This window comes from Pinus tabuliformis, chromosome 5_2 (genome assembly GCF_031772625.1).
Source record: "Pinus tabuliformis cultivar Carrire ecotype Pingquan chromosome 5_2, CPIR1, whole genome shotgun sequence".
Lineage (NCBI taxonomy): Eukaryota > Viridiplantae > Streptophyta > Pinopsida > Pinales > Pinaceae > Pinus > Pinus tabuliformis.
In genome coordinates, this window is record NC_142306.1 from 554,883,107 (window position 1) to 554,901,350 (window position 18,244).

General features: G+C 38.7%; 1 protein-coding gene across 2 annotated transcripts in view; it reads right to left on the minus strand.

The window, feature by feature from the left end:
* Positions 1 to 18,244, minus strand: part of LOC149160163 (U11/U12 small nuclear ribonucleoprotein 59 kDa protein-like) — a 103,687-nt gene that overhangs the window by 13,581 nt on the left and 71,862 nt on the right. For both annotated transcript variants that reach the window (XM_089436645.1, XM_089436644.1), the window contains exon 6: positions 3,516 to 3,588. In XM_089436645.1, coding sequence (XP_089292771.1) covers positions 3,516 to 3,588 — 73 coding nt within the window. The remainder of the gene's footprint in view (positions 1 to 3,515; positions 3,589 to 18,244) is intronic.

The window sequence follows — 18,244 nt, forward strand, 5'->3', positions numbered from 1 at the left end:
GCCCAAGACTCCTTGCTCCTTGCTCCTTGGCACCTTGCTCTCAGTCTCACTCAAGTCACAATGAATTATAAAATCCCTCCCTCCCTCATTATATATAAAAAAAAAAATCGATTTTTTTAGCCGTGCGGTTTTTTTTTCCCGCCGGATTCGCTCCTGGCCTCCGCGCGCGTCGCTCTGGGAACGAAATTTAAAGCCCGGGAGTGATCGGGGAGCGACCGCTCCTTGACCGCTCTCGGGCTTTAAATTTCGCTCCCGGAGCGACGGGAGCGATGATCGCTCCCGGGCTTTAACTTTCGCTTCCGGATCGACGGGAGCGACACTCTCGAATTCGCTCCCGGATTTGGCAGGGAGAGCAAATTTTTTTATCAGGAGCGCGCTCCCGGGATTGGGAGCGGGATCGGGGGGGCGCTCCCCCGCAACACTGGGCCCGAGTAATAGTAGCAAAGAAATTGAAAGTGGTGCAAGAAAAAAATGTGTGCCTCAAGTGAAATAATTCAAAGCAAGTGCACTTCAATATACCATCACATTGCATAAAAATTCATGCAATGACCTCCAATACATTCAAAGAGTTAGAATGAAATATAATTGAATAAAATCACAAATTACCGAAGAAATTGGTTGTACCATAATCAATACTGAGTGACGGGGTTTCATGAGTTCCTTCGCTTGTGGTGGAGGTAGTGGTTTAAGAGACTAGAACACATAAACGTGAAATCTCCGTTGCTACAAAGCATCTAAGAAAAGTTGTCCAAACCTTGTACTAATGCTCCAATATGCATATATGGAAGAAACATTTCCTCCCTCAAACTAGCTCATCCAATGGCTCAAGGCAAGGAAAGGTTGGAAAGGCCAAAAGCTTTGTAAGTACAGTCAGTCTTTCTTCCTTTTCCACTTTCAATTATTTTGGAAAAAAACACAAAAAAAAAAAATCTTTGCTCCACTTCTTGAGTAGAAACATTAACAAAATCCACTTTCTTTGCTTCATTTCTTGAGTGAAAACATCAACAAAATCTGCATTTTGCATCTCCTCATTGAATTGAAAAAAATCTTGTTTTTCCTCTGGTTTACTCATGAAGACATTTAGTAAAAGCTCCTATTTTCTCATTAAAACTATCTGACCCCTTTTCCATGTGATTAAATATTCAAATAAAAATTTAATTATTTAATCATTTCACAACTTACAACTTTGAAGTCGTAATCCTTGAAAATTAATCCGCATGTATGATTCAAATCCATGCCAAGTGTTGGTTTAAGACGGAAGCCAAGGACAAAGATGCTACTCAACTCACTTTTTTGTGCAAAGAAAGCTCAGACAAACCCTCAGTTGCTAGTTAAGAAACATAACCAACACCTACACCTGCCAAATATATACGCTTCCTAATTATATACATGCCTGAAAGGCAGTCTTCCCAAAAAAGAAGAAAGCACAAAAGCACAAGTTTTGGCCAAATTATATATTGGGCCATAATTACAACAACAACAAAAACACAAAAGCAGAGGAAAAAGTGTCATTCCAAATCTGAGTGAAAACAGTTCCATTTAACATGTTTGTTCCCCAGGATCAAGAAGAAGTAGTGAAATCTGATGTGTGTGCCCCCCGATGGTCCAAATTTCGAAAAAGCAGAACTATCCAAAATAGTAGTTTCCCGGAAACTGATGGAACTGAATATATAAGGTCCTCTAATTGACAATTATGTCATGAAGCGTCTGGAAATAGACCAATATCACTAAATCCCATTGAATCTTAACTCTAAAGTAGCAAGAAGCACTACTAGGGTTAACACCAAGCAAAGACAATCATCACTTATTCGAATCTTCAAGTAGCTCCAAGTAAATGTACACAAGCCAATATTGGAGATTATTTCCTTCATATTAGCATCATTAACTTGTGAAATAAAACTTCTGATCAATAGATTGAGATGAGCTCTTCCTTATGTCTTTTAAATAGGAAATGCCTTAGGAACTACCAAGCTACTTCAGACTTGATGTCACATCAAGTCTCGTTCCTTTTTCTTTCTATGATAATGACCAACAAACAATTCCGTGACTACTTAGATGTCCAGTTAATCCACATGGAACGCCAAAGATGATATTTCACTAAAACAGGCTGGAATGCCTCACTGTGAACATAACAAGTGATATGAATCTCAGAGCCCTTCATTCCTCCTCTTTTCTGAGGAAAAGATGGACAGACATTTTGTAAAGAAAATAGTACCTTACAGATTTCAGCACCCACCGAATTCATCAATGTACCATAAACTTGTGCAGCTTCAAGATTGTGGAATTCTGGAAATCCATATTCGCTTTAAATATAAAATTACAAAATTACAAAATTACAAAAAAAAAACTCAGGAAGACTGTCATACCAGTTTCAAGAATTAACAGTGTAAAGCAATATGTCGGCTTCAGCTTTCTTGTCTAGTAACCACCTTCCAACAAGTTACGAGGCCACTAAGACAAACTGTAGTTTAAATTTTAGAAAGTGCTAAACCAAACAGAAAATTTGCAACACCTTGCGAGCAAGAATAATGGAGAGGGACTCTCTTACGATGGCTTTGAGGTCTAAAAGCTAATGAAACAGTATTATAAACCACGATATGCACAATCATAACCTATATTAGGTACAGCCTAAAATTCAGCCTCCATTAGGCTAACAGGAAAGAAAATCTGACAAAGTTGAGAGCAATGAAAATGCTGTCCCTAGTACCTACAATGCTCCAAATTAGCAGATAGGGATGAACAACAGTGTTCTGAAAATGTGATCTCTGTAGTATATACAACTTAAGGAAATGGTGCCAACAATGCTTACTCTGTCCAGTATGTCTTTAAAGAATAACATCTATTTCCAGGTCACAAAACAAGCACACTCCTGCAGTCTTAAGTGCTTAAATCACAAAGGAAGACAATCATCTTTGGTGTAAATGCTTTGTCTCACCATCACATTATGTGAAATTTTAAAAAAAATTATGTATGATCAGAAAAAAAGTTAGGAGTAAAAAAGTACTAGTCCTCTCCATGTGTACACTGCATAAATGGGCTCCTCCTGTATACATCTAAGCATATTGCCAATGACCTCTGTACTTCTAACAAAGGAAGACAATCATTTTGCCATTTTGGTATAAATGCTTTGTTGCACCATCATATTATGTGATTTAAAAAAAAAAAATGTATATGAACAGAATAAAAGTTAGGAGTAAAAAAGTACTAGTCCTCTCCATGTGTACACTGCATAAATGGGCTCCTCCTGTATACATCTAAGCATATTGCCAATGACCTCTGTACTTCTAACAAAGGAAGACAATCGTCTTTGGTATAAATGCTTTGTTGCACCATCATATTATGTGAAATTTTAAAAAAACGTATATGAACAGAAAAAAAGTTAGGAGTAAAAAAGTACTAGGCCTCTCCATGTGTACACTGCATAAATGGGCTCCTCCTGTATACATCTAAGCATATTTCCAATGACCTCTGTACTTCTATCTTAAATTTATCCAGTAAGTTTAAAAAATTCTCACCTTGTTTCTTTAACTTCTGAATTCGGATAGAGCGAAGTTCTTGGAGCTTTTCCACAATCAATACAAGTTCCAGCTGCAAGCACACAAACCTCATTAGGCCAATACTCCCAAACCTACCTATCACATAGAAAACAATAATGAGCCTGGAAATGTTGCATACCAAGTAGCATGTTATTAAAAGCATTCAATTTCTTCATCAACTAAATAACAAAAGGGAACATTAAAACTAGAAATACTAAAATGTCAATGTACCACAGTTTCCAATTTTATTAAAACAAAGCCAGAACTAATGTTATCGGGACTGAATCAGCTTTACCAGAGGTCCAAAACCGGTTGGTCTGATGAGTTCTTAGGCTATACCAGTCCAAATCAAGCCCTCAAACTGGAAATGACTGGTTCCACATGGAACTGGCTTTATTTCATTGAACTAGCCAATTCCATATGACATCACCTGGTCTCATACTGCACCATACAGAGGGCGTGTGAGCCCCTAAAGCCCTCAAAAAAATAAATAAAAATAAGAATAGAATTAAGTGTTCTCATTGCCATTGGCTAAGTTATCGTGGAGTGGTGATTGACTCACTGATACCATGGAGAGAAAATTCCATAAAATGGGCTTAGAATTTGTAAATAAAAAATAAAAATACTAAGAAAAATCTACAGGAAGATGTCTCCAGAAGCCAAAAACCCACGGAATATCATCTTCGCTTGTGTAGTTTGGTTTAGATATGGATTGGACACACTGTTATTTTGCTATTTTGGTTATGTGCACCCTTTCTATACATGAGAAAACTTTCCATATGTGTCTAACGGCTTGGGTGCACATTGATGTGTGTGTGTGTGTATCAAAATTTGAATATTTTATGTATATTATAGTCAATCAATTTTTATTTCCAATTCCATTCCAGTTCCAATTTTTCTATTACAATTTTTCCTTTTTAAAAGGCATATTAGTTTCTAAAATGTGTGACAACCAAACCTGGCTCACGAATAGACATCTCCTTCTTATTCATGTTTCTTGTAGGATTTACATCACAAACCCTAGTGTCTTGGTCCCTAGAATACTTCTCCAAGACAATTACAAAGATAGAATAGAGTACAATGATGAAGTTTGTTAATGAAATCTCTATCCTCCCTTTACATATCCAACAGTGACGGAGACTAACATACAACAAGGACTTATGTCCATACAAGTAACTAACAAGGCAACACCACATGGAGCGTTCAAAAATACAAGGATGTGCAAGTGTCATGCTAGGGTTTATCCAACATCCAAGATGAAACGCCCTTCAACCGTGATTTCTTGTAGGTCTCAATGCCCCTCCACCCGGATGGTATTTTCTTAACAAGTTATTCGTCCAGTGCTTCTCTTCTATGATGGTTTCCAAGTGTCAAGGCGTTCTTCCTCTATGTCCAACATGTCCTCTCGTGTCTGTAATAGCCAGGTTTGAAAAGAGTGCATGGCAAGATCCATATTTTGGCTATTATCATAATATACTATCAATTTTTGCAACTGAAGGCAATATTGAATGCTATACGACAATGTAACCAATACTTAATAACTCGTCCAAATGAAATTAATCCAATAGTACATAATAAGTTTAAATTCCCAAATTTCACATTACAAAGTAATTCACAACATTTCTATTGCATTAGATATTGTCCCACTTCTTCTAGGTTTGACCCTCAACCAGCCCTTTGCTACCTCCAGGCCTTGCTTTGCAACAATTTGTTGCTGCAGACCAGCACAGAAGTAATCCAACGCCCTAACCCCCAGTCACCAAATATGGCACAGGAACACTCGTTGCTCAAAGGACGCCTGGTTAGTAATTTGTTGCTCAAACAAACGCTTGAAACCCTTGTTTCAACCAGCCTTAGACCTCCTCTTCATTGCCAACCAATTAGTCTTCATTGGCCACAATTTGCTGCCACGGGACTCCTTGAATCAGCCTGAATTTGCCCCACAGATTCTCACTGCACAGATCGGCCTCAGGAGACTGCACAATTTCCTTGGCCACAAGAAGATTCCCTATGATCCCTCAGGAATTGCCATCAGGTGGACCGCAGTCTCAAGAAGAAGGTAACAAAAGTATTTTGTTGCCTTAAAAACAATTTGTTGTCTCATATAGGGTTTGGTGCCCTGTTGATGATCCACTATCACAGAATTTCTCGTTGTCAGCCACTACCTCAAATAGGGCTTCAGGTGTCCATCACTACCCCACTACCCAGAACAGCCTCGGATATCCTCGTTGCTTGAAGGAAATGGACTCAGAGGCCCTCATTGTCTACATAGGGCTTTCGCTGCTACAAAAAGCCCTCCTTTACATTGGCTGCAAGCTTCAAGTTAAGGTTGGTTTGCTTCCTTGTTGTCCTTGAAATTGTTTTGGACAATCTCCGTTGTCAAAGAACGGCTCCTTAGTTGCCCAAACAAGCCAATCCTCAGAAGTTCTCCCTTGATCACCAAAAACAGATGAAAGATGCCTCAGAACCAACCAAAAAGAAAGAGGTCTTAAAACACTCAAGAGCCTTAGCTCACAAATCAGAAAGATCAACAATCCATGATGAGAAAAATGATTCTCCTCTCTCTTATTTATAGATTCCCTTTGGGTTCTCTTCTCATAATTTTAATTTGAGGGGCTAACAATTTTCCCTCCATTTTGCCTGAAATCTGGCTTATTTCACAAGTTTTCCTCCAATTACCCCAATTTACCTAATGTTACCGCAATAACACTGAATAATGGGTTCCTCCCTTTATAATTGACTATAGCCTATGTGGTTGGATAGGCTACTTTGCCCCCCCTTCCCGACATTGCTTGTCCTCAAGAAATTACAATTTCAGGTGCAAACCAGTAATCATGGTTGAGTTCTATCTTATTGCAAACTGAGATTGCAGGTTGCAGCCAATAACAAGTTCCTCATCACAATCCATAATGGAAATTCCCAGGGTAGTAAAAGGATGATCTATTGGGTGGTCTCTGTCTCTCAAAATAGCTTCCAGAGCTCCCACATATATTGCACCCCAATTTATTATCAGGTTAAACCTCTTGCCAATAGTCAATATGTTCTCAAGCTTAACACCACCAGTTATGGCATTGTCCAACAGTGGAGTGGAAAGTCTTGTTGTTGTTTTATTGTGCTTAAAATTACTAAATATAGTTTTTGCTCACAAGGTTTATGCAAGTTCCTTGCCAACGATTTGAATATCTAGCCTTATCAAAGTCATTTTCCCCTCTCCATGTTTCAAATTCCCAACACATTCTATTCGCAGATTAGCCTCCTTTTTGTCCTTTGTAATTTGACCTGAACTTGAGACACGAATTTTATTGTGAATCACAAACATATTCTCCATGTTTAATCCCTCACAACCAACATCATGGTCCCCACCATGAGTCTACGGAACAGGTCGCACAAACCATTGACTGGAAGTATCCAGATAGTGAAATCTATGAGTGGAATTATCAGCATCAAAGTGTGGTGGTAAAGCCATATCAGGCATTGGTATAGGCACAGATGTTGGACCAATATTTCTCTGCTTCCCACCCTACAGCAATTTCAGTAACCTTTCATTTCTCTTCTTCCCTGCCATGATCAAGGCTTACTCTCCTCTAAGCTATCATCTAGATGTTTGTGGTTTTTCGTCCTCAGGTTTCATGAGATCATCATCATAACCAAATCCAAGTCTGAAAAGTGACTTGCTTTAGCACTAGAAGATTACAGCCTTTTGTGCACTTTCCAATCCCAGCAACTGAAAGTTTCCTTCTCATTTTGTTCTTCCCTTCTGTCGATTGTGCTTCCACTTTTACCTTTTTAACTCCATGCACAAGGAAATCATCAAAATCAAAATGGCCATCATTAAAGCCACAACCCCTGCTCCTCCTCATACTTTTGAGCAAATCATCATCGGACTGCAGAGATTTTCCATTATAGACTAAGATACGAGGCAAATCCTTTCTGTTGGAATCCAGCAACCCAAGGGCCACAGGTATGAACATTGATTCTTCCATTGATTGACTTCTAGTATTAGGAATTTCTTGTCTGAACTTAAGTGTATAAGTGTTTCCCTCAGGGTTGTAGGATGATTGCACCTTTAGAACAGGAGTTCCCTCTTCTGAATATCATAACCAAAGATTTCAAGGATCTGTATTATTGGTATCACACATAGAAGCAAAGAAATCTTCACAAGTTACTGCTTCACCAATTTTCCTACGTTGCCCATGTTCTACTCTCCATCTTCTAAGCTCATCCTCAAACTCATCTTCTGTATCTTGTAAATTTTCACAGGCTTCATCTATATCTTCTTCCTCTTCAGACGACTCACTAACAGTATCTTTTTCATTGTAATTTTGATCTCCATGATTCCCAACTTCTCTAAAACCATCCTGCCCTTCCAAATCCTCTCCTCAAATGCTCTAGGAACACTCACTTAGCTCATCATTCTCACTCATTTCTTCGGGTCTCTTTTGCATGCCCATTCCTATATTTGGCAAATGGTTTGAGTCCTTTTCTTTTTCCCCATTCTATTGCATGCCCAGTTACCTATGTTTGGAATGGCGAGTGGCTCTTCCACGCCTCGTCCATGTGCACACCCTCTTCATGTTCATCCTCTTAGTTTCTTTTGATCTTCATTAGTGGCAAAAGCACCAACTTAAAAAAATTGAAGCTTCTGTTTTGAATCTTTGTTTACACTATATAATCCAGTCTTTGTTTTTGTTGTAATACTTCTTCCATCACAACCACAACCTCGTCCTTAAACTCTTCCTCGACCATGTCAAATGTTTCGTCAATTTCTAGAATCTATCCTAATATCTTCTCTCTTGTCTTCTTTGATTGGGGATACATTTTCACAAGCCACCAAATGTTGGACAGTCTTACTAGCAACATTTGACTGTATGTTATTTATATCCTCAAATCATTTACTGTTTGATTTTCTAGTTTTTGGTCCAAGCTATATGCAAGAGAGTAGTCAAGCAGCATAAGGCACAAGACCACAGCTAATGTTGTGTGGGGTATCCAAGGAAGTAGAGGAACCTCTCCTGATATAAAATTACTTTCATCAACTCCAGTGCCACGAAAAATAACACCCAACAACTCCTTTGTTGCTCTTTCTAACTGTGTGATTATCTGAAGGAATTTAGTTGGAGATGTTGTTGATCTCAAAGTTAGACCCCAAGACCTCCAATAACCTGTTATGTAAAAAATTAATAATTTTGTAATTATAGATTAATTAGGCAAAAGCACATGATTAGAAGATCATGCCCTTTCACCAAGAGGCACCCGAGGTGGTATATAAGCCAGGGACCCTTCTATGTAACAATCATCAATCAATCATTAACAAAAAAAATATGTATTTCTGTCAATTACTTAGTTATTCGCACCATCTGGTATCAGAGCCAACATTCCTCTCGTCGGTGTTCCCCTGGCCACTTACGCACACTATGTCAATTGTTCCACTACTCCACTACATTTCCATCTTTCATTGTTACCATGTTGCCTTGTTGTTTTCTCGGCCTCAACTGTCATACCATGATTGCACTCATTGATCCCCGCATCACTGTCAAAATTTCCCTATCTTTGTTGTTTTCTAGTCTCCATTATTCGTGTTCCTCCCTCCATCGACCATGGCTGATATGTCCTTCGCAACGATTGTGCACTCGTCCACTCGTCACGCCCAACAACACCAACATCTTGTCGTCTTACGCACCGCATCTAACCCTTTGATTTGACAGCCTTGTCACTGCGTATACCTTGTGTTGTTGTCACCCAATCAGTCATTTATTGACCTCGACAGTCGCATCCCATTCTATCGTTATCGAACATGTTCGAACACATTTCGTTGGTTATTTAATGCTCATATAATTTATATACGTATATAGAGTTATATTTATTTGTTATATATTTCTGATATTAATTGTTATATAATTTATAATTATATAACTAATTAGTATTTAATAACTATATAATCTAATAATATCTGAACACTGTGATTAATATCGAACTTCATATTGAACTTGTTACACAAATTTATCACTGAAGTTGATCCGAAATTTTCTCCTCGTAGTATGTCGAAACCCTGTCATATGATTTCACCGAAACCTTCTATGTATTTTGAGTGAAGTATCATCTCTTCTTGACTGTGATTTTTACCAACCCTCACTCTCTGAATTAGATCCGAACTTGTCACCTTGAGGTATACCGAAATCCTCCTCCTTCTTCAAGATGTCTTTAAAAAACTGAACTGGCTAACCAACTAGAAATCCTACTGCAGTAAATTGATTTGCATTAGCTACTTGTGTTCTTCATTTAACAAGTTATTTTCAGAATTATTCAAAAATATTAATGCAAATACACTACAACCTACACCAATATACAAATCAAGTACTGAAAAATAAATGTGACAACCACACAAAGGACACTTATTTTTGGACTAAACGTCCATAGAAAAACCCAGGGTAGGAAAACCGGTGCAGCAAATATGAGGGTTTTATTATTAAGCAGATTTCTGAATACAACTAGGGTGCCAAATCTGGCTCACCCAACAGAGAATAAACCCGGCAAAAGTACCTCTATCCGGAGACAAATATTTTGGCGAATCCAGCAACTAGATGAACAAACCCCACAGGTGACTGCGTTGTCCCCAATGTTGTGCAGCGATCGCTGCTCCAAGCTCTGCGCTAGAACTGAATCACCTCCTCTAGGAGTTGCGTCGCCCTCCCAGTGAACCTTCCTAGCTCAAAAATCGATCTATTGAACTGCTACTCGATCTGCCTCACAAAAACCCCAACGTTGCCTCTAAGTGATTGCGTCTGCTCCTCTAGCCTCTGCGTCACCCTTCTGGAGTTGTGTTGTCTCTCCCAGGTGTTGTGTTGCCTCTCTGCTATGTATTCTTGGCCTTGGACTGAAGTCCCTTTGCCGAATTGCACTAGAAGCTCACTCTAAAATTCTCAGCAAACCATGCCCCAGAATTTCGAATTAGCTCAAGTGTTGCTCTGTGTGTGTGTGTGTGTTCTCCAACTGACCCCAAGCTTTCCTTTATACTTTTCCTCTTGAGAAATCAACAACCGTGATCTAATCTCTAATCAACAACTAAGATTAAATTAGACTTGATCCTCGTCTCTTAGAAGCTTCTCACCCATATTTTCATTAATACCCATTAATATTTTAATTTTCCTAAGTTTAGACTTAGGAACCCCATTAAAAATATTAATTATTTTAATAAAATATAATCCGGGTGGAATTTCACCAAACGATTTCTAGGTCTTGGAGATCTCATGTGTTCTAGCCCCTCCACAAAATTTCGGAGCTAGAGCACATCCGATGCTACCCAAAAATCAACAAACACTTCAAGGAATTCTTACAAGGTTTGTCAAGGAACATCTCCAGGTATGTCTTAGATTATACACCTTATAAAATTCTCTTAAAGGTACGTTCATCTTATTTTTGAAATTTGCATAACATTACTAACATCGTTATGTCTAGCTGTCTTGAATCATAAAGATTCTTGTTTATGGTGATTCATCACTTGATAAATCTACCCTCCTTACATCCTTGATTGTTCTTATAGAACCCTAGACAGGTTCTCTGGAAAACCCTAACTTAAGGGTATGCTAATGTTAATGTCTGAAACCCTAAAATTGCTTAGGGTTATTGGGAAATGCCATTTGAAGTTTTTGTTGATGATGTCATGTTTGGGGTTTCGGTATGGTCATGAAAACCCTAACTTGTTAGGGTTGAATGATTTTGTTTGAATGATGTTAGGGTTTGGTTGGGTCTATAAGCAAAACGCCTATTATGTAAGGTCCTAGGAATGAAACCCTAGGTATGTGTCCATTGGTTGAATCCCTAGCCTAGTATAGGTTGGTATATGCCTTATGTATTAATTTTGTCTAACATATGATGTGCTTATGCATGATAATGAATTCCTAGGTATGTGTGTTGACCTAATTATTGATGGTCATAAGTCTTAGGGTTTAATCTAAGACCCTGTATCAGTTTGATATTCTAGAATAATGTTGTTTGGGAAATCTAGGGTTTTGCAACTAAACCCTAATAGTAGTTAAATTCTCTAGTATGTGTGATATGACAATCTGGAATCTATGAATCTATAGTGATTGTTGAGATTGTGTAAATGAGAAATCTAGTGTGTACATCAAACCCTAGTAGAAGCTAGTTATGTTGTTGATTAAGTTGTGATCGGTTTTGATTGTTGAAGCTCATGTATGAAACCCTAGTGAGGAGTCTAACATATGAATTATGATAGTTGTTAGACATACTACTTGTTTGAATTTTTTCTAGGGTTTTCTATATGAAAGAATTGAATATTGAAACCCTAGATGAGTTTAATATTTTGATTTGTTGATGTGATTTAGGGCAAGAAGTTGAAATATAGTCTCTTGTTGATTATGTTTGTAAAGTCTAATGCTTTCGTTATTATAAGATTTTGATATGGCTAACTTCATGCTTCTATAGTTTTGGTTGTACTTGCTATCTAAGTTGTGCAGGTACATCATCTTCAAGATGGTGAAGATGATCGTAAGTAAAGTTAATGTGATAAGCATGATATATGAATGACTCTGATAAGAAGGATGGAAGCCATGAAAGATTCTCCAATAAGAAGAAGTTGATCTCCCTGGGTTAAGAGGGAGCCCAAATAGAAGAGATCTCCCTGAGATTAAGAGGGACCCTGGATAGAAGAAATCTCCCTGTTTGAGAGGGAGGGCATAGCATAGTTTTGATTGGAGAATGCATATTGAAGGATATGTTGTTGCATGTGAAGTAGGAAAGGAAAGTCTATGATTGAGGAATCTTTTGTCAAAGATTCGATTAATAATCCTACCATGATAAGTTGAAAAGCAACATCTAGTTGTCTGGAAGACCCCGAAGGTTTGTATTTGATTATGTACATTTAAAAGTGTACTACTGATTGGGGTTGTGTTTGTACAGGTAAATCTCTCGAAGTTTTGATAGCACGCTGGTTACCAATTAGTTTGATCGAGAGGGATTTGTTGTCCTTGATCTGCTAGATCAAGGATTGTTGAGGCTTTGTGAGTAAAGCATTGCCTAAAAGGACTTCTAGTCAGCACTTTGTGTTGATGTCTACGTCTCGAAATTGGGAGGGCAGTGTTGGTCATAGATCTTTGACCTAGAATACACACCTAGATCCCTAGGTTGATTCCATCTTAGTCCATCTTAGTCCCACTCGAATAGATTTCCCTAGTCAGGAATCTAGTCTGTGGCATTGAGGTGCCTAAATTGTTGAGAGACCTTGGATAGATTTCCCTGGTCAGGAATCTAGTCCATGGCATTGCGGTGCCTAAACTTCTTCGTAGATGATGGTTTTTGAGATCTTCCATGTGCCTCTTTGTTTATATGTAAATATGAATACCTCCCTAGTTAGGAGGGAGTGTTGAAGAATGTAACTAGCTTCGGTCTTCATAAATTGTACTTGACCCAAAATGTAATATATTTTTCAAAAGAAAGTAAAAAGAATTTTATTATTAAATTGAATTGACTTGTTAAAGCATGGGTTTCATGCTTGGGTCAAATGTCATAGGTCAAGCCTCCATTGTAGTCATTAGGATTGTTTACTTGAGTCAAAAGTCAAAGTTTGTTTGGTCAAAGACTTCTCCATCAAAGTCTCCTTGATGTCAAATAAATCATCATCAAGTCAGTCTCCTTCAAGTCGGCCTCAAAGGAATTATCATCAAATGAACTCATGTTGGTCTAAAACAGAGACACATCTCTTCATGAATTCATGTCGGCTCATTTATGATGGACAAACCATTATATATACAAGCACAGGGACTTCGCATTCATCATAGTGAACAAGTTCGGATAAATTTCAAAGAAGAGGTTTCAGTGCTATTGCAGAAGAAGAGGTTGGGTACTACTGCAGAGATACAAGCTCAAAACAAGTTAGATGAAATTGTAAAGGAGACAGTTCGGATCATTTCAAAATAGGTTCGTAGAATTTCAGTGAAGGAAGACTACAGTTCAGAGATATAACTTCGCTCCACAGGGCAGTGACATAATACACAGTAAGGGAGATTGGTACTATCACAGTAAGGTGTTGAAGGAAGTGTAACTAGGTTCAGTGTTCATAAATGTAATTTTGATCTTTGTACTTGTAAAAGAAAAGAAATATTATTTTTTTAAATTGTAAAAATGAGTTTCTTGCTCATTGCATAGGTCTAGCACGTGTTGAAGTGCTATAGGAAAGTCAAAGAGTCAAAGAAAATGTTGAAGAACCCTTCTTGGGCATATATCAAATGTATTTGAGTCACAAACATTGTCAAATAGCCCTCCAACGACAAGCACAATCCTTTTTGTCATGTCGGCCTACAAATCGAATTAAAACAAGACATGTCGGCTCATATTCGGAGACACATCAGTTCACTCGGTCAAGTCGGCTTATTATGGAGGACAAACTACTATAAATACCCAACTAGGGTCTATGCAAAAGGAAGGTACAGGAACTCGCATTTCTCTGAAATATTCAAATGGGTATAGGGTCTGAGATCCGCATTACAAGAAGGCAGAACAATCTCAGATAAACTCTAAAATTTTCGGTGGTGATTACAATGAGTAATCACAGTCTCAAGACCTCGCAAATCTCTGAGATCTATGCTCTTTTGGATGAGTACCACAGAGGTATGGTCTCGGCATAATTGTGACAAGGAATATCTCAGTGTAAGGAGAACACAGTCATAGTCTCGGTGAAGATCTCAGTGCAGAAAGAAAACACAGTCATGATCTCGGTGACCTCACAACAGCACACACAATCTCGGCATACATAGAGATGCAGTCATGGTCTCAGCATATGTGTAGATCTCACAGTGTCACACTCGGTCTTGACATACCTCAAGGTACAATCATGATCTTAATCTTGATGAAAACACAGTCATGATCTCGGTGAAGGTACAACTATGGTGAGATAGCCATGATCTCGGTAGATCTAAGTGCGGCTCTTATTCATATATATACATATCTCAATATGGAGATCTCGTTGATGAAGACCTCGGTGAAGGTGCAACAATGGTGTTGCAGTAGTAATAAAGATCTCGGTGGTGCAGTAGTGATGACCTCAGTGTTGCAGCAATGATGATGATCTCAGCAGTGACAAAGAAGAGGATTGGTGTCTTGGTCTTGGAGTGGCCTGATAGGTCAAGAGTCATGGTCTTGGTATTCATTAATTGGAATCTCTATAAGAAGAATTTCATGCGGGTTTTCCTCTCAAACAATGAGAGATTTTGGCCCTGGCAGAAAGCCAACATCATGTGTTCTTGTCTCTTTTGTTTTTGGTAACTAATTGATGAACTAAGCAGACACACTCTAATAATAAGGAAAGATTGTACTAATAAGAAAAGTTAAAAGAACCTCACAAATAGTTATCATTGCGAGAAGAATCTCATTAACTTCATTTGCCCTCGATTCTTCAACATAAGGGAGCTTGGTACTATTACAAGCAGGGAGCTCAATGCTATTGCAGTAAGGGAGCTCGGTACTATTGCAGTGAAGGGAACTCGATACTATTGCAGTAAGGAGCTCAGTACTATTGTAGTAAAGGTTGCATCAGAACTGAAAGGGAACCAAACTATACTGTTGACTATGTGCCACCATGACATTAAGCATCGAAACATGATGTTGTTGCAACATTGTAGCATGACATCAATATACGCCAAAGAGATTGAATGAATAAAGAAACACTGAGCATACAAGGATGACTTGATGGAGGATGTCTTGGGTCTAGATTGTAAGGGTCTTGGTCGTATCATTTTTTGAATCTACTGAAAGAAGAAATTTGAACGGGTTTTCCCCTAGAGTGGGGTTTTGCCCTGGCTGCATGCCTACATCTTGTGTTCTCTTCTATTTGTTCCTTGGCATTAGTCTTGATGACAATAAAGGATAATTCGAAAGAACAAATAATAATAATGAAAACATCACAAGATAATGGCATAATAAGATAAATCATTTAACTACCACCCTTTGGATTAGTCAACAGTTCCAAGGTGTCAAAGAAGAAGAGTTCTTCATAGCACTCACCAAACTACAACAAAAAAGGAGATGTGGACAAATACAGTAGAGAATGGGAAACTCTAGCTACACGAGTACCTGGGTCATCAGAGACTTTGTCTTATTCAATTATACATCACGGAATTTAAACCACATCTCCAAGTTGAGCTTAGGCTTCATGACATCACTTCTATAAAAGAAGCAAGACAGAAAGCAAAAGCTGCAGAAAAGAAGCTCAAAGGGACACAGTGGCCAAAGTTGAAAGAGTATATTCGAGACGAAGATTTTCCCAAACTGCTAACACGGATAATACAAAATATGTTCCACCACAGCTACGTGAAGGAGGAAAAACTAATTTGGAAATGCAAAGAATGAAAGAAGGTAAGTGCAAACGTTGTGGCGAAAAATGGGATTCTAAACATAAATGTGCTAAGGGAAAAGAGACCAAGAACCTGTATACATGTGAAGCAACCAATGATTCAGATAGTGAAGAATCAGACGTAGAAGAAGTTGAAGATTCTCCACAATTTTCTCCAGAATCAGATAGCGAGAATATTCCGCAAGTGTCATTATCAACCATGACAGGTATATCTCAGCCCCAGACATTAAAGTTAAAAGGACATATCAAAAAGAGCAATGTAATGGTTCTAATAGATACTGGCAGCACCCACAACTTTTTGGACTCAAATATGGCGAAAAGGCTCAACATTTTCACATATCCCATGCCCAACATGAAAGTGATGGTAGCTGACGGAAAGAAAATTGAAAAAGTAGGGAAATGCCATAAAGTCAAATTGCAGATTCAGGACTACAATCTAGAATCTTCGTTCTACACTGTACCATTAGGAGGAGTGGATGTGGTCCTAGGTATCCAATGGCTACAAACCCTAGGCACTTACTCTGCCAACCATCAAAAGCAATTTATAAAGTTTAGATGGGAGGGGCAAAAATACAAGTTATATGGGTTCCAACCCCCTCAAAATCAAATTGTATCATCATACCAAATGATGAAGTTGATTCGAAAGGGAGCACCAGCATATGTAGTGCAGTGTCATCAAATGGAGATGTTGGCTTCAAGATTGGTTAGCGAAGAACCATCTAAAGTTCAAGAACTACCACCTGAAGTTCAAAAACTAATTCAAAAACACAAAAAGGTGTTCCAAGATCTTCCTATGAAGATGTCGCCTGAAAGAGAAATCAAGCACATAATCGAAGTCAAATTAGGGTCAAACCCTGTCAATATCAAGCCGTATAGATATCCACATCATCAAAAAACTGAAATCGAAAGATTAGTCCAAGATCTTTTGAAGTGTGGAATCATCTCAAAGAGTAGAAGCCCTTATGTTGCTCTAGTGATTCTAATTCGAAAGAAGGACGGGTCCTTTAGACTGTGTGTAGATTATCGAAGACTGAACAAGGTAATGATTAAGAACAAGTTTTTCAAAATGCTAGATGAACTTCATGGAGCCCAATATTTTTCAAAATTGGACTTGAGATTGGGATACTAGCAAATCAAACTAAGGCTGGAGGACATAGCAAACCCTACTTTTCAAACACATGAAGGTCATTATGAATTTAAGGTAATGCCCTTCGGATTAACTAATGCCCCAATGACCTTCCAAGCCACCATGAATGAGGCTATGTTGCGGGGGAGTGCCCCCCCCCCCCTCGAACCCGCTCCCGAATCGCGCTCCGGGCGGGAGCGGCTCGGGAGCGCGATCCCAAAATCGCTCCCGGACGGGAGCGATTTTCGGGAGCGCACTCCCTTAAAAAAAATTGCGCTCCCTGGTCTGTTAGGGAGTGATATAGGGAGCGATCGCTCCAGCGCTCCCGGAGTGATTTTTAACGCTCGGGAATGATCGGGGAGCGATAGCTCCCTGATCGCCCCCGAGCATTAAAAATCGCTCCGGGAGCGATTCGAGCCGGGCCGGGAGCGGTTCGGCGGAAGAATAGAAAAAAAATATATATATATATATATAAAGGTAAAAATTGAGAAAACAAATATTAAAAAAAAAACCATGGACCCGAAAAATAAAAAATAAAAATAAAAATAAAAAAAATTGGGTTTTAAAAGCCCAATGGGCCAAAAAAAATTCATTCTAACTTCATTGAGCTTGAGTTTGGAGCTGGAGCAAGAGCAAAGGAGCGAGGAGCAAGCGCTGAGGAGCGAGGAGCAAGTGCCAAGGAGCGAGGAGCAAGCCTGCAGAGGTAAGTAACTTAGTAATTTAGTTAGTTTAGCTGGTTAGATAGTAATTTAGTTAATTTAATTTAACTGTTTGAGTTTAAAAATCATGTATTTAAATTAAATTAATTAATCCCAATAAATTAAATTAATTTGCAAATTCAAGAATCAAAACCCTACAAACATCAAACACCATGGACCTGGCTATATTTATTGGCATTTTCCTCTTCCTGGTCCCTTTTATGGTTATTATGGTGCTGGAGAGTAGGAAACGGAGGGGGCCCCAAACTGAAGAGGGGGATGAAGAAGCCGGAGAAAGTCAAATGGGTGAAAACCTCGATGAGGAGGAGCTGGAGGAGGGTGAACATGACCCTCAAAAAACTAAACAAGACCAAACTCCATTGTGGAAATATGTTCACGGGGCTGAAACAGGGAGAGGAGGTGGAACCACTAAATTTCATTGCCCCCATTGCAACACTGATTACACAGGTTCATACACCCGTGCTAGAAGACACCTCTGCGAGAAAAGGCCATGGGA